Source organism: Zonotrichia leucophrys, chromosome 5 (assembly GCF_028769735.1).
Source record: "Zonotrichia leucophrys gambelii isolate GWCS_2022_RI chromosome 5, RI_Zleu_2.0, whole genome shotgun sequence".
Lineage (NCBI taxonomy): Eukaryota > Metazoa > Chordata > Aves > Passeriformes > Passerellidae > Zonotrichia > Zonotrichia leucophrys.
The window spans coordinates 16,750,575-16,771,150 of NC_088175.1; the positions used below are offsets into that span (position 1 = coordinate 16,750,575).

The following is a 20,576-nucleotide window of genomic DNA, read 5'->3' on the forward strand; positions in this document are numbered from 1 at the left end:
TGTTTCTGTGCTGGAGTGGAGCTGGAGGACAGAGTTGTCTGGCTCCAGCTGACCAGTCAAGGACAGACCCATGTGTAGTAGATGTGTACACTGGCTCGAAGCCATACATTAATGCACTGAGAGTGCCAAACAGTTTTATTTTTTGTGTTACTAACATTTAAAATCTTAAAGATGGAGAGAACAAGACCCTACACTAAAGAATTTTAGAGTTGTCTTGAACACATGAAAGCAAGCAGCTGATTTCTCCTGTATGAAATGACAGCTGGAGAAAACATAAATTTCACTGAAATTCAAAGCTCAGCATCACTTTCTTTATCATGTTCCCCCTGCCACTCAACATCTGGATCAGATGTTGGAACCCACCTGCAGAAACCTGCATTACAAACTGCAAACTAGTTGCACAGCACATCCCAACCAGTTTTACTGCATTCACATTACTTTAGCATAGCAGGAGTTTTTGGTCTCTTGAGTGTGATCTCTCTGGTATCTCTATGATCCTGACCCCTAACAACTCAAGTTGAGAGGAGAGAATAAACAGAAGTGGTAATGATTTACAAAACATTAAAAGCACACTGAGTGACTAAAATTCTTAACCACACTTTGAAAGAATATAGTAGGTAATAAAGGAATTAGCACGTTACCTTGGAACCTTCAAGAATGTGGGGGTCCTTCTGTAACACATTCTGAACTTCCTCTGGAGTTGAGAATTTAATCCAGCAATAACGTCTGTGAAAGCCTGTATCTCTGTTCTAATTACCAGGTAAAAAAAACAAAATGCAATTACTACAGGAAATATTCACATAGGCTGTTAAAAACTTTCTACAGGTATTGAATTTAAAGATTCAGAAATTGTCAGAGGAATTGGCACACTTGCTGTTTCAGGAGCCTTCTTCACACTAAGACATTTGGTGTCAGTGATAGTGTGAGGGGTCTAGCACAGGCTGTTCTACATCCCTTTCAATTTGAATCTGGCAATAATAACAAAAAATCACGATCTTAAGATACAGTTGAAGCCTAGAATAATGTATAGACAGTAGTTTCTAACTGCAGTATTTATCTACTAATAAGCAAGTCACAACAGAACTGACATTTCAATGGCCACAGTACTTGAACAACATTCAGCAGGATAAAGCAGCTGCTTAAGACACTACAAAAGCAGAGTGCCATTCAGAATGACAAGCACTAACTGCACTGAAAAGAAAAACGTTATTTTTAGATATAATGTGCCAGTCAGAAAAGACAGTTGTCAATAAACGGGTGATAATGATGAAAAGCCAAGTGCCTTCTGTCCCTACTCTGATCCCACTCCGAGCTCACAACAGCTCAGCCACTCTCATCATCAGGCATAAATGCCAACATTTCCAAACCACCTACAAGGTACTGCCTGGTTTCAGTACCACAGTGATGTCTAAATTAGGCTGTCCTGCACTGGTGATTTTTGTACCTGTGGGCTTTAAGCAGTAATGAAACTCCTCAAGTATTCACTGAATGTGAATGTACACACATGCATCACTTGAACCTGTGATGGAGGTAAGTTTGTGGTAAGCTACCAGACTTTGCAACAAAACAATGCAGTCTGACCTGGGCTTGAGGGAAAATATGATAGGCAGGCACCTAAGCTTCAAGTGTTCAGAACAACCAGCCTGTTTCAAACTTTCTCCATTGCCAAACTAATCCTCAACACAGAGTGAACCCATCAGCTCACTAACTGACGTTCACTACCCACTGAGCTTAATTTAACAGGATTACTTCAAGTGGAGAAACAAGCAGACAGAACCTTTACACTTCAAGCAATGCCTGCAATTAACCTGCAAAGGAACACTTTTTGACCGTTCATCTTAAAAAAAATGCACTAGATTCTACAATCCTTGATCTATACACTCAGAAGATAAACAGCCTAAACGACAGAGGCACTGGCAGCACCCCGCAGAGGTTATGGGTTTTGTGTTAGCCCTGCACTCTGGACGGGGGTCTTAATCCACAACAGGGAAAGACGGTAGGTTCATACCCACATCTTTAGTTTTTGGCCAGTGAGACCAGGCACAAAAAAACTTTATTCTCTGTCTGAAAAATGTCAACACGATTATAGAGAAGCTCAAAGCACTTAGATTAATTATTCAGAAATGGCAGCATCAACAGGATGCTGAAGGATGTACTTTGTAAAGCTCTTAGAAAGCCAACGGAAACTACTAAGCTTCAATGAGGCCGAGCGCTGGCAGACAAGTAGCGGCACTCCTGGAAGAAGGAGCTAAGGGTAGAGAGCGCTGAAAACCTCACTAGAGTTCAAGATGAGGGGTCCAGACTGCAGCTCCAAGGAAGCGGGGGATCTGCTTCGGGGCCAGGCCTCGGCCGCAGGAGCAGCCGAGAACACACGAAATGTGGCCCGGAAGACGCGCGGGTACTCACGAAAGGCAGCTGGCACCTCTGCACCGACCCGAACTGCGAGAAGTACTCCTTCAGCTCCTCTGTGGGAAAACGCACCAGGTTACCCGGGCCCGGCGCCTCCGCGCAGCCGCGCCGCCCTTGCCCACCCCGGCCTGTGCCGGCACACGCGGTGAGGCCGCCCAACCCCGCCGGCCCCAGCAGCGGCGAGGGATGGGAGGGGGGCGCAGACTCACTGCTCGACACCGTCCAGGGAATCTCAGCCACGAAGATGTCGAAGAGCCGCCGGGAGCGGCGCCCGACCGTCCGCACCGCGCTGGCCGCCGCCATGTCGGGACTGCGGTAAGAGGGAGGGACGAAGAGAGGGAGGGGCGGCCCCGCCCCGGCCGGCCCGAAATGGCGGCGGCGGCCCTGACCCGTGAGGGTGGGGAGGATGCGTTTCGCCGGCTCTTTCGCTTCTATCGGCAGCGCGACGCGTCCGACCTGCGGGGCGTGGTGGACTTCTCTGCGCCGGGGGGCCAGGTAATGCTGGGCTGCTTCTGCCCGCGCCCCGCGGCGAGCGGCCCGGAGCGCGTCCCGCCCTCGGTGCGGTGTCTCGGAGCGGGGCTGTGTCGGTGTCGCTGTAGCCTGCTCTCTCCACCTGCCTTTTCCTTTCGTGCCCCACGCCGAATCCCTGGTGCCGCCTCCTTTCTGTCTAGAGGACGCTGCAGTCGAGCTCTGAGCCTTTTACGGGTCCCTGTGCTGTTTAAAAGTGGGAGCGTGAGCAGAGCGGAGCAGCTGGGCAGGGCCCGGGGTCCCAGAGCCGGGCTCGCCCGGGGTGTCCCTGAGCCGGGGCACGCTGCCCAGCGCCATGCCTAGTCACAGATTTACTACTTTTCCTTATATTTACTTTCATAATATTTAATTAGCTCCCTATACTGCAGTTAGGGAACTTCGAAGTCTCTTATAGAACCACGTGATACTTAAGCAGCAGAATGTATGGACGTAAAACACGGCGAGTTTCACTCTCGGAACTGACACTGTTTCCCTGCTAGCCCTTGTCTTAGCCCTGAAACACCTGGGTGAGCTGGAGTCAGCTTCCCCTTGCGGTACTGCCTTCCCCCCAGTCAAGTTTCTTCTCCTTTCTCGCGCCTGTATAATAAATTCTTGGCTTAGTCATCGGGATGAGTTCGGCTGCTACAGTGGACTGGGGAATACAGTCATCAGCACTGCTGAAAGTAGGAGCCATCGTAGTCGTTTGCCATGGCTTCAGTGATGAAGAAATTATCCTTAAAACTTGTCTTCTGTTTTGTCACCTCACAAAAGAATGACACAAATCTGCTAAAGTTGTTATCCAGGGATTTTCTACTTATGAGCTTATGTCAAAAAAAGGAGTGAGCAGTATAGTTAAAATGAAACTTTGCCTAATTTTTCATTGTTTCAATGCTTTGTCTTTTCTTGTTAGTGTTCTGTTAAGCTATTTATTTTTCTGTCTTTTTGGACTATAATTTTGCTGTTGCTAATGAAACACAAAACCTGACCCATATGAAATTGTTAGAAGCATTAGAATTAACTAAGGAAGTTGTTAACATCTCAGCCTTTCTTGAGCTTGCTGGAATCCTGTATTTGGTAGAGGATTAGAGCATTATGGCTCTTCTGGGAAATTCTTTTTGATTTCAATTTGAGAATATCACAAGGATCTATCTTCTTTCAATATGACTCTTTGTGCCTGTTACCTTCTAAGATCAGGTAGCAACTACTAGTGAAAACATCTTTTATTCCTCTTTCCACCAGGTTAAAAACATCTGCTGTTTCTCTTTAAGACCCGCTGGCCAGGCAGATTGGCCTAGACAATATTGCTTCTTTTTTCTCAGAAAACTGCTTCATGCAGTTGAGCTCTTCAGTGAAGTGTGACATACCCCATCTGCCCTGTTACCAGGCTTGTTTAACTGATTCAGCAGATGTAATTCTTCAGCACAGAAACACCTCCTGTTCTCCAAAAGCCCAGGCAATAGCTGGTGTGCAAGCACTTTGAGCAGGCAGTGAGGTGTCAGAGCTTTGGTCAGAGGATGAGACTTCCTGGGGATGCTCTGTGGACAGGACTGTGAAATAACCTCAAGGCTGACGCTCACAAAGCTGCTTTTGACAAAGAGCTGAAAAATTGGTAAAGTTGATCATATTGCCAAAAGCTGTCCAGCAATAGTTCAGAATTTCTTAGAACTTCTATGTATGTAATTTAGTCCTGTTGTTCAGAAAATGTTAACCAGAGCTCTCAGCTGCAGAGAGGCTGATTTACACATGCACCACTACAGAGGCTGTGTGCAAAGGCCCTAATCTGACACATTTTAAGTTGTCATAGACAAAGTCTTGCAGTCTCTGCCTGTTTATTCCTTCTGTGCCTGGCCATCTCTTTCCTTATATGAACCTGTACTGTTCCACTGCTGCATGGAGAGCTGGACTGGGGAACTAAGCCAGAACAAAACCAACTTGCTTCTGCCTTGCCCTCCTCAAGACAGTTCCCTGTCCTAAGGGAAGAAGGGAGTGGAAACAAAGTAGAATGAGTTTGGAGGTTTTTTACCAGCAAATGTTAGCTTAAATACATGTGTTGTTGTAACATAAGGGAATATGTCAAGTAAATACATCTTGCCAAGCCTTGAGCTGTTGATCCTGCTGTTTGGAACAGAATTGGCATTGTGGCATTCAGAATTGACAGAGTTTCTGTAGTCCTTCATATCTCACAGCTTTGGCAACTTCATTGCTGTACTGCTTACCCTTCTGAAATTAGAGATGAGATTAGTCATCTACCCTCTAGGATCATGGGCAGCCTGTAATTGGAATGTTCTGTGAAAGTAAGGAGTGCTATGAGTATGTTGCTCTCTAATGGAGGATGATAGTTACCAGAATGTTTTATGATGATGAGGGTCTACTGTGGAAATGGACAAATCATAATGAATTTTTTCTCATTGGTGTATATTGTTTGGGTTTTTTAATGAGTGGGAGACATCTCATCCCTAGATAAAACCTGTAAGTACCTTTTGATTCTCATGTTCAGTGTGTCCTGGCTCTGTTTGCCCTGTCCTGGTCACAGCTGTTGAGGCAGTAGCTTTGTGGTACATTTGGCATTTTCACAAGAGTTGCCTTCAAGCATGGTAGCACTCTTCCTTTCAGATGCTATTTTTGGATGAGTTTTGTGTTTCTCACTCTTTTTTTAACCAGATCTGTTTTATTTTTCCAGGTGTTCAGATCACAGCTCAGTATTTCTTCAGTCAGTGATCAAGATGCCTACAGAGCAGGATTACAGCCAGTTAGCCAGTGGAAAGCCTATGGCCTCAGTGGGTATCCAGGTGGGTACCTCTGATTTCAAGAAAAGTTAAACACAACTTCATTGCTTTGAATTCATGCAGTGTGAATCTTATTTTTCTTGTTCTGCCTGAAAAAGCTATTTTGGTTTGCCTAAGTGTAATTTAATGTTGTCATAAGTGCAGGAGGACAAACAAATCAGCTAAAGGGTGGGATCCAGTAATATTTATAAAGGTGAGAAGAGCCAGTTGTTTCACAGTGAGATCAGCCAGACTATAGCTCATGAGAATGGACTCCTGTTGCCTTTGGCAGAGACTTTATTTCTGTAGAATCTGTTTTTCCTCAATATACATCATGCTCATTGGGTACATGGCTGAAATTCAGTTGTTTCACAGTTGAAGTGTGGCATCTATTTGTCAGTGTAGGACATGGAGTGAATAAGAACCTTTTGGCCTATTCAATACAGAGTAATTTTATTAGGCAGGTTATTTCAGAAGTGGAAATGTGGTTTAGGTTTGCAGTTTACCTGGTATAGTCACAGAGAGGTATTAGGTTGGAAGGCACCTCCAGAGGTCTAGGCCAATACCCTGCTTAAAGCAGGATGAAGTTGGAAGTTAAATCAGGATGCTGAGAGCTTTGTATGGGTAAGTTCTGGAAATCTCCAGGGAGAGAGATTACATGCCCTCTCTGGGCACCTGTACCAATGTTTGGCCATGTTTTTTTCTTAAACTCCATATCTGATAAAAATTTGTCTTGCTGTTACTTTTGGCTGTTGTCTCTCACAATCTTGCTGTGCACATCTGAGAAGATTCAGGCTCCCCTCCTCTCTCATGCCTGTGGGTGGTGCTCACCAATACCAGGATGTGTCACTTGTGTCACAGCCTCACTGCTGCTCACAGTTTGTCCTCTAGGCAGCCTGGCCTTGGTTTGGAGCTGCTCTTGACCCTTGGGCCATACTGTTGCATGGTGTTATTCTGCCCCAGATGCAGAATTACCACTCTTGAACTGCTGAGGCCCATTCTTATTTGTCAGAGTCCTTTTCAGGGGCAGCACTAGCCTGCAGAAGATCCACTGCTGCCCCAATTTAGTGTAATCTGTAAGTGAAATGAGGATGAACATCCCATCATCCACGTTGTTGATGTAGTTGTAGTTATCTTTGCCCCAGGATCAACGTATGCAGCTCATAACAGCTGCTGGTTAGACTTTGAATCATCAAATCAATATTCTTTAAGCCTGGTGATCCATCCACCTTTTGCTTACTTTTTTCAATTTGCCCAAAAAAATTATGGCTCCCAGTTTGGCTGCAGTGGTGCTGTAGAAGACCATATGGAAAACTTTTCAAAAGCCAAGGTAAACATAATCTCCTGTTTTCCCCTTGTCTGAACATCTCACTGTAGCAGGCAGTAGGGCTGGTTAGACAAAATCTGCCTTCCATGCTCTCTTTCCCAACCACCATGTGTCTAGAAGTTGCTACTGTCAAAGTTTGCTTCATCATTTTATCAGGGGTTTTGGTAAGGCTGATGAGTTTGTAGTTCCCCAGATCCTCCTTATTTCAGGAATTTTTGTTTGATTAATTATGTTTTTTTCTCATGTTTTCCTCCATTCATTGGGACCTCAGTTTCTGTGTGGGTTGCTTTGAAGCCAGCCTACCATTTCTGAAACTGAGGCAGCCATGCTACCCATCTGGCATGTTTAATACACAGGGAATTGAATAACTTCAGGAGAAAGGCTTCTGCCTTTTCTTGCCTCTGTAAATGTTTTGTTCCACTTGTCTGTCATATTATCGCTGCCCGTGCTTGGTCTGCCTGTCATTTACTGTCTGTCTAAATGTCTTCCCTGGTAATTACATAGGGGGTGTGGGGAATCACAGGTGTTCCACTTAACTGCATTTCTCTTCTGCTTTGGCAAAGGAAACCTTTGACTAAAATGAAATGCAAATACATTGACAAATTATCTGTCCTGTTTAGCATCAAGTCATGTGTGGACTTGAGGAGAATAGTATTTTATCATTTTTCAGTTTCCTTTATCTGGACATTCTTAAACAGTAGGTGATGTGGAACCAGCTGTCCCAATAGCCTTCTAAGTGAAGTAAGAATTTCTTTAGTTTTTCTATGAGCAAAGGGAAAGGAAGACTTTGGTTTTTGTCCCCACAGTAAGCAATGAATTAGAAGATGAAGGAATCTGTGTGAATTTCTGTTGTATCCTGAGAAGCATGTGATGCTGTCTTTGGGTCTTTGTAACTGACACTTTTTTTTGTGAGAGGTTTTTCTTGTTATTAGACATCTGCATGTCTTACATATCTCATCCTTCCTTTGACTGTGGTTGGAGACCACTTTCATTGGGTGCAAATTAATTTGTAGTACATAGCAAGATAGTGCTGCAGTAAGAGAATTGCACCTACTTCCTCAGGGCAGTTTCCTTTAGTATACAGATTCACAAAGAATAATTATTTTACCCTTTCCCCTCACATCTTTCAAGGGCAAGAGGTTCAATTATGTCTTCAAAGTTTGTCTGAGGTGTTCTTCAGTCAGTTCAGAAAGATTGCTACAGAAATATTTCTTATTTCTCACTTTTCTCCCTCCTATGTGTGCAAGTCACTGATTTCTAACACTGTTGGTTCTTTGTTCTATGTTTGCACAGAATTTTATAGTAAAACTTTGCAACTGTTAGAAATTCAGTTTCTGCCTTTCTTGACACAATGAGCATAGTAGTAACCCACTTTTTAGTTGTTACTGCTTTTGTAAATCTAGACCAGTCTAGTTTCTTAAGAGAAACCTAGGTTGAGGAAGGGTTTGGAAAGACATGAGCATGTTCTAAGTCTGTGAGATAAAGGCCATAAAATCTGGATTCTTGTTCTCATCTCTGCTTGTAACTAATTCTCCAGGCTTCAACGCCTTCATTAATACCTGGAGATAACACATACACAGTAGAGTGAAATTTCATGAATGTAGTAAAGTGCTTCAAGAACCCCACATCAAAAGCTGTAGACAGGAAGGGCAGTATTATTATTCTCCATTATTGTTCTATGTAGATGCCAACAGAAAGTAAATATAATGCTTCTGGCAAAGAAACTTCTTGTAGTCAAACCTATCAGAAGGCTGCCATATTCTGAAAGTGCAGGGAACAGAGGGAAGTGAATGACCATGTGTTATTAATACACTGAAGGCTTTTTTTGTAACCAATTACTTTAATCTTGAGTCTTTGAGGTATGCTGGCAGGTAGCTCTTTTTGTGTTTTTATTACCACTTTCATAAGGCCATAAGGCAAGTTTGTATCCTACTGAGAGTCCTAGCTTTGCTGCTTCTTTTTTCACCTATTTTTGTCTCTGTTAAGTTGATATGACTGAGAAGTTCAAAAAGACACAGTAGGCCAAAACCCTGAAACCTCCTTTTCCTTTGTTCCTCTTACACCCTTATCTCTCTTTACATGTGGATTTTGTGTTGGTGAGTCTTATTGAAGTGACAGTCTTTGAGAGAATGCCTTGATTCTCAGAGTAGGTACAGTACAGATTATTGGTGTCTCTCATATGGGCTGCTGCTGGAACCCTGCCTGAGGTGCCTGGCTGAATGAATGTGCAGAGTAGCTGCATGTTTATTTTGTTTTGTTAATTAACAATGCCTCCAACGTATTCACAGTCAATAACAAGTGGTTTGGGATATCATTTGACTTTCATGCCCATTTCTGAGTGTTACCATATCAAAATGCAAATATAGATACAACCAGACTTAACTGGAAATAAGCATAAAGAAAAGTGGAGGACACTTTACATTACTAGACACTTGCTCAGCTCAGGGACTTCTTTCTGAAGTAGCAGTAGGAAGACAGTATGAGTTCAGAGCCAGGGATAAAGTTAGTTTGAAGCATAGAAAAACTAGGCCAGAATTGCTCTAACTTTGCTGGGCTTAAGAGAAAAGTCATGCTGAATAATTTAAGAAATAAAATTTACTCCAAAACAACTGGATTTCCATGTTCTTACTCCTTTAGCTCCTATAATCAATATGCCTTACAAAGAAGAGCACCTCAGACAAATCTATATGCCTTACACCTTTATTGTAATTTTTGTTTGGACTAGTGTTGGCTGCCCTCTCTGCCTTCTACCCTGTGCCACCATTTGTTTTTTTCTGGAAAAAAGCTAATAAGTTTTAACTTAACTAGAATAGATTTCATCAGCTTATATGCACAGTCAATAGTTGTATGTCTAAGGGGTTTTTTTCACTAACTCTGGCTCCTATCCTTTGCTCTAAATTCAGAAAAAAAAACCCAGGGAAACATCTAATCCTACTTTGTCTCCATCCTCTCCTTTTTTCTTTGTGGCCAGGGTTTATTTTCATAGCAAACCCTTTCCTTCCTGGCTGCCAGCGTCACTGGGTGAAGCAGTGTCTCAAGCTGTACCCTGAGAAACCCAATGTCTGCAACCTGCACCTGCACATGGCTCCTGAGAAGACCACTGACCTGTGGGGACAGAGCAAGGAACAGCTGAGGTGAGTCCACTATCACCTTTCATGGTCAAAAGTGATGGAGCCAGATCTCACCTTTGAGAAGGTCAAAGAAAATGGAGCAGGGAAGGGAAGCTGAAGAAGATTGTATACATGCTGGCAGAATACAGATGGTGTCAGACATGCCAAGTTAAAGATGGATATTTCATGGCTTCATGTGCATCCTTGCTAATTCTCTGCTTTCATTCTCAGTGGGATTTTCTAGTAGCATATTGTTCTAGAGCCGTTGGTGGCCTGTTACACAGTGACCCTGGCTGCTGTGGTGCTTGAAGCTGGCTGAGCTCAGCTGTGAGGGGAACCGTGAAGTCCCTCTGGGCCTCAGTTTTCCTCAGGCAAAACTCCCCACTAATGGTAGCACTCCTTCCCAGTCACCTCTTAGACCCAGAACAATGTAATAGAAATGCTGTTAGCTGTACTTTCTTGAACTTCTCAGATCTAACAGTTTCTGTGTTCTCATTTTCTAAAGTATTTCTTTTGGTTTGGTTTTGTTAGTGGTTCTTCTTAATTCAGCTTGACGTTGAATTAAATGTATTAAATGTACCATTTTAATAGCAATCCTATTTAATCTGAAAGATTCCATCAGGATCAGAATTCTGTGGCTGATGTAGCTGCCTTTCCTCTACCTGATCTGGAATGTAATGGAGAATTTTCCCAGTTTTGAAGTCAAGTAGAAAGTTTAAAAAAAGGCAAAGTCTTTTAAAGCTTGAACTTTAATGAAGTCCTGTAAAAATACATATAAGACAGACTGTTTACAGTACACAGTCTTTTAGCTATTTGGATAATTTTTGTTACCTTATTAATTTCACTGCTCATTTTTCATAATGATTGTTTTGTGTGATGGTGCAACCAGAGTTCTCTACAATGCTCATCTTCCACCTCAGTCTCTTAGTGAGGTTGACATGCTGAGATGTTTCTTCAAAAACCTTTTGACATCTACAAGACATAGAATGGCAAAAGCAAGATTGGGACTTCTAGCTGTTTGCACCTAGGAGAGAAGTTATACTCTGACCTCTGTTTTCCAGACTCAGTCAGAATTAGTTACAGAAATGTAGACACCATTTTTGTGTTCCATCAAGAATGAGAAATTGTTCTGTGAAAGGATTGTGAATTGTGCCCAATGGCTGAAAAAAGTGGGGTACTGTTCCAGTTTGACAGGCCTCTCCAGCAGGACCTCCTGTGTGCAGAGAATGATCAGAGCAGAGGTTAATTTGCAGCTGAATCCAGTTCAGTTGAAAACAGTGTTTAGAAAAATGATGGCTGGCAGCAACCCTGGTAATTTTATGAAGTCCTTACCTGAGTCTTCAAGTGAGCAAACTGCTGAATTTGTGCTTATACCTAGAGGCAGCAGATGGAACTAGCCAGCCTCTCTAGTGTCTGGAGTGAAAGTGTTTCAGGGAGGCCAGGAACAGTGCCTAACTGAAAAGAGGTCTGCTTCCAGCATGGGTCACACCTTTAATGCTATTTAAAGCCACTAGGATAATGCATGCATGTGCTTGGGTCATGGCTTATCTGCTCTTTTCAGGATGCAGGAATCACAAGGTAGGGTGAATTTATACAATTCCTAGACAGATATGCTATGCTTTCCTCACAAAGTGGAGCCTGAGTATTTTCTCTGGTACTGGGGACAATTAAAAGCATAAAAGGGAATAGAGCATTCCCATGAGGGAGATATAGACATACAGATATATAGGTATGTCTTTTCTTGTGTATAAGGAAAAGGCTGGAGGGGTTTTACAGGTGCAATCATTACCAGCATATAAAGAAACAAGGGATCTTCAAACCAAAGCTCTCATGCTGTTCAGTCTTTTTCTAACATAGTTGTACCAGACCTTTTCTGTGCTTTCTTGTGGGACCTCATTGTTTCCAGATACACAACACTCATGCTTTCCCCTTCTTAGCAATCATATATGAAATCACATGTAAAATACCAAGTTCTGGGAATAGGGACTTCCCACATGCATTTGGGCTCTTGCTGTTGTGCAAACACTCTAGCACTGTAGCACAAAAAGGGCACTTTCAAAAGGCACATGCTAATATTGTTTCATTATGAACATTGTTTGTCAGTTGAAAGATGTACAAGAACAAACTGTGGGCTCTCCCTTTTCTGAATGCTGTGTTGCCTGCTTGTGGGCTACACAAATTGTTCCAAGCAGCATGTATTTGACAGTTACTGTGTTGGTGTTTATGGTAATTGCAGTTGCTGTTACCCTATGACAGATGGAAATTGGAAAGACTGTTTTCAGTAATCAGTGAGCTAAGAAAAATTGCTAAAGGTAAAGAAACTTGCATTTTACTCCTGTTCCTGCTTTATCTTATGAGCTATCAGATGGCATAGTTGAAGGGCAAGAACAAGCTGTGTATCCAGGTAGAAATGCACATTAAATGCAGATGTTTGGCTGAGACTTGACCATGACAGCACAAATATTAATCTTTTTTTGTAAAAGAGAGCATGTCATGCTGAACTAATGAGGCTATAAATGAGAGCCAGCCGTCTGGTACTACTGTTTATCTTCTGAGTATATTTCCCTTTACTATATTTTTCTTTTTTTTACCATAACATGTGACTTGGCTTGAGTAAAGTATGCTGAAATTGCTGGAATGAGCAGACTAGAAGATAGATGTGTACCTTCCTTTTTGTATTTGTCATTAACATATTTCTATCTCATTTAGTTCTTTGTACTCTCTAACTTTTCAAAGGCTTTTCCATAGTCTGTCCTAGAAGCCTCTCCTTGAAGCCTCTTCTCGCTTTCATCACCTACAAATAAGAATGGTAAATTGGTGCGTGGCCTCAGAATTACTCAGTCCCTTTACTTCAGGGCTGTCACGTGAGAAGAACAGTTCTTTGTTCTGGATAGGGGGACACCTGCAATCCAGACTCCTTGACATTGTGGTCATAGCTAGAGAAGTCTTGCTGCTTACTGCAAGTCAGCCCGTCCTAAGGACATTTCATCAAAGTACCACGCAGTAGAACTAACCATCCTTTGCAATATTAGACAGCATGCTATGCTTCACTGACAGGCACTCATTTTCCTCTCTTGTAATTTTCCATTAAGTGCCTAGAATATTTTTTCCTTGAATTTGCAGATTTCAGATCTTCAGATTCTGGTCTTTCATTTTTGGGTGCTCAAATAGGGCATGTTTAATTCTGATTTCTTAATCTGCACTACTCATTGTGTTTCCATTGGATAATCTCTTAGGTACCATTTGAAAATACAAGCTTTCAAACTGACACCAGTTGGCAATAGGCCCCACAGCTTCCACACATTCCATGAACTAAATTTTCAGGGTCTTTGGAGGAAAAAAGTATTGGCATTGAAAATAAAAGTTTAGCATTGATTGCTTTTAATGGACTGTGAAATGAATGAGTAAATCTCATTACTGTATGCTGCAGTACCAGAAGACCCCTCAGAAATTAATACATCTCCTATTTCTTTATATTTGTCTTTGTAGAAGGAAAGGTTCCAGTAAAAGGGAGCCCAGGAGCCTCTTGGAGAAGCTGCGCTGGGTGACCCTGGGTTACCATTATAACTGGGATACTAAGGTATTGAGGTTAAATTCTTCTCTATTTTTCTTAGCCATAAGCACTCAGAATGGCAAACAGAAAAGGACATAATGGAATAAAATGTTTATGATCCTACAAGACAGTCTTGAGGAAAGGCACTAACAAACTGTGCTTTTAAGAACATTTTAATTTGTATTGGTTTACTGTGAAGGGTTTAACAGCAGAAGTCCATTGCTGCATTCTTTCCTTTGAAAGTTATCATGTTAACATACACTCAGCTTTAAACCTGCAATTATTTCAGGGTAAGTGGCATTTTTACCTACCAAATGGGATGATTACAAAAGCATTGCTAACTCTTAAATCTGAGTGTGACTTCTGGGAAACTACTCTTCGATGGAGTGAGCAAGAACAAGAAAAAACTGCTGCTCATGTGATTTTGGAACTTTAGTGAGTCTGAACACTATAGTGCATTCTTACCAACTAACAGTTGTTTTGAGGATCCTGATCAAAATAAACAGATAGGTGGAGGCTGATAAACACTGGCAGAGTGAATATGCATCTTATCTGTATATTGCAGATAACCAAATCTGTTTCCAGCCTTTTATTTACCAGATGAGCTTGTTATTGGATGGCCTTAATAAAAGTTTGGTTATTATCTTCCAGTCCTTTCAGAATGACTTATGGGAGAGAGAAAAAGTAGGTTTGCAATTGATTTCTGCTTGTTATTAATGAAGGAATAAGGATGCTTGTTTTGGGGCTCTGTTGATGGGCTATGAAACTGTGTTTCCATTGGCAGCTTCAGGTTGTGGCTGAGATGATCCTCAGGATGTTGGTACTAATCTTACTGATTTCAAGTTTAGCATCTAGATATAATGATAAACTCCACAGTTAATTGAATCTGTGTCAGTCTCAGCCTAGGCCACGAATTTAATGGTAGGAGGTAAATTTGTTGTGGTTCTGCCTGTGTTGTAGTCATTTTCTAGGTAAATGTGATGTCCTTCTCCATGACTATCAGCCAGGATTTTGAGTTCTTTTTCAATTGTTGTTTCCAAGTGTATTTGCTGCTCTGATGTGTTGGGTGTGGCTTTCTTTTTTTTTTTCTCTCCTCCCTCTCCTTCCAGAAGTACTCAGCAAATCACCACACTCCTTTCCCCTCAGACCTTGCATTCCTATCAGAGCAAGTGGCTGCAGCCTGTGGGTTTCGGGGTTTCCAGGCCCAAGCAGGGATCTTGAACTACTATCATTTTGACTCTTCCCTGGGAATTCATGTGGATGAGTCTGAGCTTGACCATTCTCGGCCCCTGTTATCATTCAGGTGAGTCAAGGAAAGCAGACTTGAGTGTTATGCAAAGATAGATGGCTTTTTTCTAGGGCTGCACATGGTTATGGGAAGGCAGTATGATGTGGTTTGCTAATTGGGTATATAATCTTCACTCTCAGAAGATTTGAATAACAGAATGCTGTAGGTCAGGGACATAGTTTTTCTTTAAGGACTGCTTGAATAGCCTGGATATAGTGCTTGGAGTGAAGAGCTCTTTTGCAGAGAGCACAGGTCTATTCTAAAGCAGCAGAGTGCCAATTGAGTACTAAGGAAGTTTCTCAGCAGAGCTTCAAACCTGGCAGGGCAATTGCTCACACTCTGCCTATCTTGAGCCAGATCTTAGTCTGTTTGCTGTGTTCCCACCTAAAAGTTGTTCTTAGGCATCCCTCTGGTTTTTGTGATTGCTTGGGGTGGTTTTATGAAGGAATTTAACTACTGATATTTTCTTACTGTACAGAAAATTGTTTTCTACCTGAATTTGTTCTCTCCCCATCTTTACACCGTCTCTAGCTTTGGGCAATCCTCGATATTTCTGCTGGGGGGCCTGAAGCGGGAGGAGGCGCCGACAGCGATGTTGATGCACAGCGGGGATATCATGGTGATGTCCGGCTTCAGCCGCCTGCTGTACCACGCTGTGCCCCGGGTCCTGCCCAACCCCGAGGGGACAGCTCTGCCTTCCTGCCTCCACCAAGCTCTTCCTTCAGACCTTCCTGCTGGCTCAGTCCTTGAGCACAGCTCTGATGAGGACTGGCAGGTGTGTGCCAAGTACCTGCAGTCCTCCCGCATCAACATGACTATTCGACAGGTGTTGGCTGAGGGCCAGAAATTTCCAGAGGAATCTGGGACAAATGGAAAGGGCCAAGCACCCTCTGAAGACAGTTATCATGAGAACAGCAAAGCCAAAAGACACAAACCAAACAGAGTCAGCTGAGACCAGGCCATCATACTGACATGGACCAGGCAGGCAATCTCCATATGGAAATAGGAACTGGCTTAATACTGGAAGTACTTGTCTGTATTGTGGTTAATAAACTTGTGCAGAATAAATGTAGTCCTTCTTGCTGTAATAAATAGGTAGGAGGAGAAAAAGAATGTCAGAGGAAAAGAAGGATAAGTTCGGGACTGGGACTCAGGAGATTAACTCTATTGGCATTTTGTTGCAAATGTTTACTGTATTCTGTTTCCTTTAAAATTCCTGTATGTCAGAGAACTTTAAGCTTGGTTAAGCTTGAATGGTTTAAGCTTTCAGTGAAGCTTGGTTTAAGCTTTAGGAGTGATGCTTATAAAGTATTTTGAAATCAGTGGGCAGAGAGCGTTAGCAGAAGATACATAATTGCAATGTGATAGAGCATCGTGTTGGGCTTGTAAAGCTCAGCTGAAGCAAAGTAACAAGTATGGATGAGAATCGGCTGCTATGGGTGTAAGACCTACCTGCAGCATTTTGAAGGTAATTACTTCTACAGCAAAAATGGGTTCAGTGGTCAGAAACTGGCAGCTCCCTCAAGCAACACCTGCTGTAAGCTTTTGTAGTCCTGTGCTCTCCTTTTGCCTGCTTGCATCCCCTCAGCTGCAGCAGAATCTGCTTTTCTGAATGGTACTGAACATCTTATCTCAGATTTTAGAGAGAAACAGTTGGGAGCAATATCTATTTAGAATATCTAGTAGCTCCCAACTGGGTCTCCTCCATATGTGACTGAGCCCAACATCGCCGTTCTTTCAAAACTGCCCTCTCCTAAGTGCCTGTGTGTTACAGTTCTCCAGTCCCAAGCTAGCATTTATAAGGAGCAGGATGACTTGCAAATAAAAGCATTGAAGCTGTAAATGAAGTACCTAAAAAATTAATCAGTGACTATCTCTGTCACCCAAAGATAAATATATTGAAACAAAGAAAAGCACTAGCTCTTATGCTAGTTCTTTTTAAGATTCAGACCATCCTATCTACTTTTTAATGCAATTTTAATTGTTGGAGTGGAATGTGCTATCCCTGGGGTATTTTGTTGCACTTTCACAATGAATAAACTTACTTGGTTTTAAATTAAAGATCTCTATCAGTTTTGAGCTGGCTATTTTCTTCTTTTCTTTTTCTCCCCGTTAGTTGTTCCAGTGTATTGTTAATGCTGCTGTATCTCTTGTGCAGTTCCCTCCAGGCTTCTTTTGGATCTACTCCCTCTGCAATCTGCCAGCTCCTGTGGAGGAGCCCTGCATGTGTCTGTAGGGCTGCTTTGCTTATGGGTAGCTCAGGGTTTGTTGGGCAGTTGCAGAGGGGTGTTGCCTGCAGTATCAAAGTCCAATTTAATGCATATGTGACAGCTTTTCCTCATGGGTAAAGTGTCTGGTCTGCTTGTTTCATAGGAGGTGAGTGTGTGTTTGCATGCAGTTAATTCCTTATACAATACTGCAAGGAGTTCCAGTAACTTTAGGTCTAAAATAATCAGATATGAGTTTTAATATCTTATTCTATGCTAGATGAGTGTCTTTTCTGTAGCCTGGGCCTGGTATATTTACAGCTGAGCCCTAGAAGAGTGAATATATTATGCAGAGAGGTTACAACATGATCAGAAAAGGTTGACCGAGTCAAGCTCAGAAAACAGCAAAGTTCCCTTAGTGGCACTTGAAGATGGAGAAGGATGGAGAGGAATATCTGTTTTCCTAACTGAGGAGGACTGTTCTTCACTCTGGAGAAGGAAGCAAAGATTGTCCAACTCACTCATCTCTGATGATGAGACAAGACAGAGTCATGAAACTAGAAGGTGAACAGGAGCTGGTTTCTTCATGTCATAGGCTGAATTGTAAGTCCATGGTTTTCATGGTCTTTTGTTCCCTATAAATATATAATACATGAAAAGCAATCATTTACTCCAGGATTCAGTTTTTCCTGTGATTCAAGGACAAGAAAGCATATTGTTTACGCTCTGCAGTTAAAAATTGTAGTAAATGCTGTAAACTACTGATAGCAGCTGGGCATGAGAAGTGTCCAGTCCATTGAAGCCTTATGCTTAGATGTGACTGAGTTGAGAATTTGCTGAGTTACTTGCAGTCAAGCTTTTTACTTAATGCCATTGTAAGTCATAATTCTGTATCAGACACCCAAAAAATGAAAAGTCCATGGCCCAGAAATGCACATATGGGAAATGACCCAGGAAAAAAGAAGCATCCGTGTACCATGAGAAACAACAATAAAAAGAGAGAATTTTCTGAACTGCCAGCCTAGCAGGATCATTGGTTCTGTGACCAGAGCAGAGGGGAGTACAAGTGAGCAAACCACAGGACTTCTGCAGGCTCTGCAAACTGTGCTTCCAGAATATAATTTCAAAGAGTCAGTAAGTCCTGGGAAGAAGGCAGGGAGTACTGGGCTGCATCCAGTAATGTACTCAGGACCCACTGACCTATTCCACACAGCTTTCAGAGTCTGACATTGGCACCACATTTGCTTGGGTTTGTGATGACATAAAAGAATCTTTTCATAGCACTGATCAAGTTTTTGTATCTATAGGTGCCACAAATAATTGCTTGTGTTCATATAGGTGCATGTTGAGATAATTTCTGCAGTTTGTAATTCCTCTGAGGGAGAGAAGGGAAACAACAGGACATCTGGACCAATTCTGCAAGAAAATTTATGTAATGAGTTGATTACAGGAAGATAAGCATGTGTTTCTTTCAAAGCCACCTGGAAATGAAACACATTGTTTACCACATGTATGCTGTTTATTATGTGATCTGTAGATAAAGCTAGCTGTCCAACAATTGCTGCTTTTTTAATCAAGAATAAAGAGAAAATAAATCTCCAGTTAAATGAGAAAGTGCAGTGGGATGAATGCTAGAAGCAGAAGAGGAAGCTGCCTGCACAAACTAAAAATTTTCAGTCCTCTTGAGAGAACTGTGCTAGAACAGTTCAGTGTTACAACTGGACTGCTGGCTAGTGCCCAAGACAGATTTACTGCGTGCTGTGTGCTGCCAGGCAGTAACTTATGGGCAAGGTAGTCCCTAAAGCTGTGCCTGCTGCTGGAATGATTCTGATCTTAGGTATTTTTCCTTTCTTTGAAAGCTTGTTGACATTTTTTCCTCACTGTTTCACAGCAGGTATTTCTATAGACTGTAGTAAGATGCACCTACACTCCTCTGTTTTGCTGTGTGCTCTGCTGAGCTAGTAGGTAGAGAGAAGCAAGAGGCTGGGTAGGGACTGCCAAGACAGCAGCAACATCATACTGCCATGGCTGGGGTGGAGCTGCCCTGAACTTTATGTAGTGCAGACAGCAGCTCAGCTCTGTCTGGTTCTATTCAGATAAGTTATTCTCTGCATCACACCTGAAACAGGATAGATTTAACACAGAAAAGAGACTTGTCAGGGATAAGATTGTCTTCCACTTAATTAGGATGCAAAAGTAATTGAGCAATAATTCAATGTGCTCTAAGCATACTTTAGTTCTGATGAAATTGTAAAACTTGCCTGAGTCTGAACACGTTACCTCAAAAAGTTTACAGAAGTACATGGCCTGCAGACATTAATGATCCAGAAAAATAGGGGCCTCAAAATACCCATATATAAAGGATTTTTTTTTTTTTTTTAGTTAATAATCTTTATGGAAGAAGAGACTTAGAGAAAACCAGTGACAGTCATCCACAGTCTGCTGATGCCTCCATAAATCCTAACAACCAAAGCTGGTTGAAAACAGTCTATAGCACAATGCTACAGATGGTACAAGGAGGCACAAGATGTGTCTGACACAAGTTTAGCACAGTACAAAATAATTTTAATTATTTATAGTCAGCAAATAATAATCACAAATACCTTAATAAACCATTTTTCTATACAAGGAATTGAACAATGACTAAGAATATGTTCATATGTCCTCTGGTAAAGTTGAGGTGAGATAAAAGTTGCCACTCTAAGTACCAGCATTGCTGATATGAGCTGTTTTCTTGCATCCTCATCTGGACAGAAGGTAAAGGACCACAGAAATGGTGGTTGAAGGGATCTCTGGAGGTGTCTCGTCCAACCTCCACTAGAAATTAGTGCTGTTGTCTACATGGCGCTTAGAAACCTTCTGTGATGGAGACTCTATCATTTCTTTCACTAGCTGGTGCCCAGTCCTGTCATACCTTATGAAGAAATTTCACCTGAGTTTCCAAGGATACAACCTCTATCCATTAGCTCTGCCTTTTTCTTACTATCTATTACTACCAGGAGTTTGCTTCCACTCTCTTTGTGACTCTCCTACAAATAATTGAAGTCTACAGTTAGACCAACTCCCCTCAGTCTACTTTGAGCTGCATGGAAGGACCCCAGGAACCACAACATTTGCCCAGATATGTGCCCTAAACACCTTTCTTCACTTTAGCCCTGTTCAGAACCTTGTCTGATTTCAGATGCTGCACCACTCTCTCTGCTAGGGCTGGTTTTTGTTACAATCAGGAAGCCAACAACAAATTGACTCCTGAATCCTAGTTCCTAAATCTGCTAGATGCACTAGATCCACTTTTTTACAGTGTTTCGTAAATGAAATATTTTTTCCTCCCATCTACATCATAACAAAATAAAAGTAGTAGTTTTGTGAGGTGCAGAATGAGTGAACCATAGTCCCCTATGGATTTTTGT

General features: G+C 42.1%; 1 protein-coding gene across 2 annotated transcripts; it reads left to right on the forward strand.

Moving 5' to 3' along the window:
• The first annotated feature begins 2,303 nt into the window (after nucleotides 1–2,303).
• ALKBH1 (alkB homolog 1, histone H2A dioxygenase) lies at nucleotides 2,304–18,185 on the forward strand. Of its 2 annotated transcripts, none has more exons than XM_064715483.1 (6): nucleotides 2,304–2,904; nucleotides 5,597–5,705; nucleotides 9,980–10,142; nucleotides 13,608–13,698; nucleotides 14,781–14,974; nucleotides 15,491–18,185. In XM_064715483.1, the coding sequence occupies exons 1-6, from the start codon at nucleotides 2,377–2,379 to the stop codon at nucleotides 15,909–15,911; spliced, it is 1,506 nt and encodes a 501-aa protein (XP_064571553.1). In that variant the 5' UTR covers nucleotides 2,304–2,376; the 3' UTR covers nucleotides 15,912–18,185. The 2 variants fall into 2 exon arrangements, with proteins under 2 accessions (XP_064571553.1, XP_064571554.1); XM_064715484.1 differs by having other exon boundaries at nucleotides 14,784–14,974.
• Nucleotides 18,186–20,576: the final 2,391 nt, after the last annotated feature.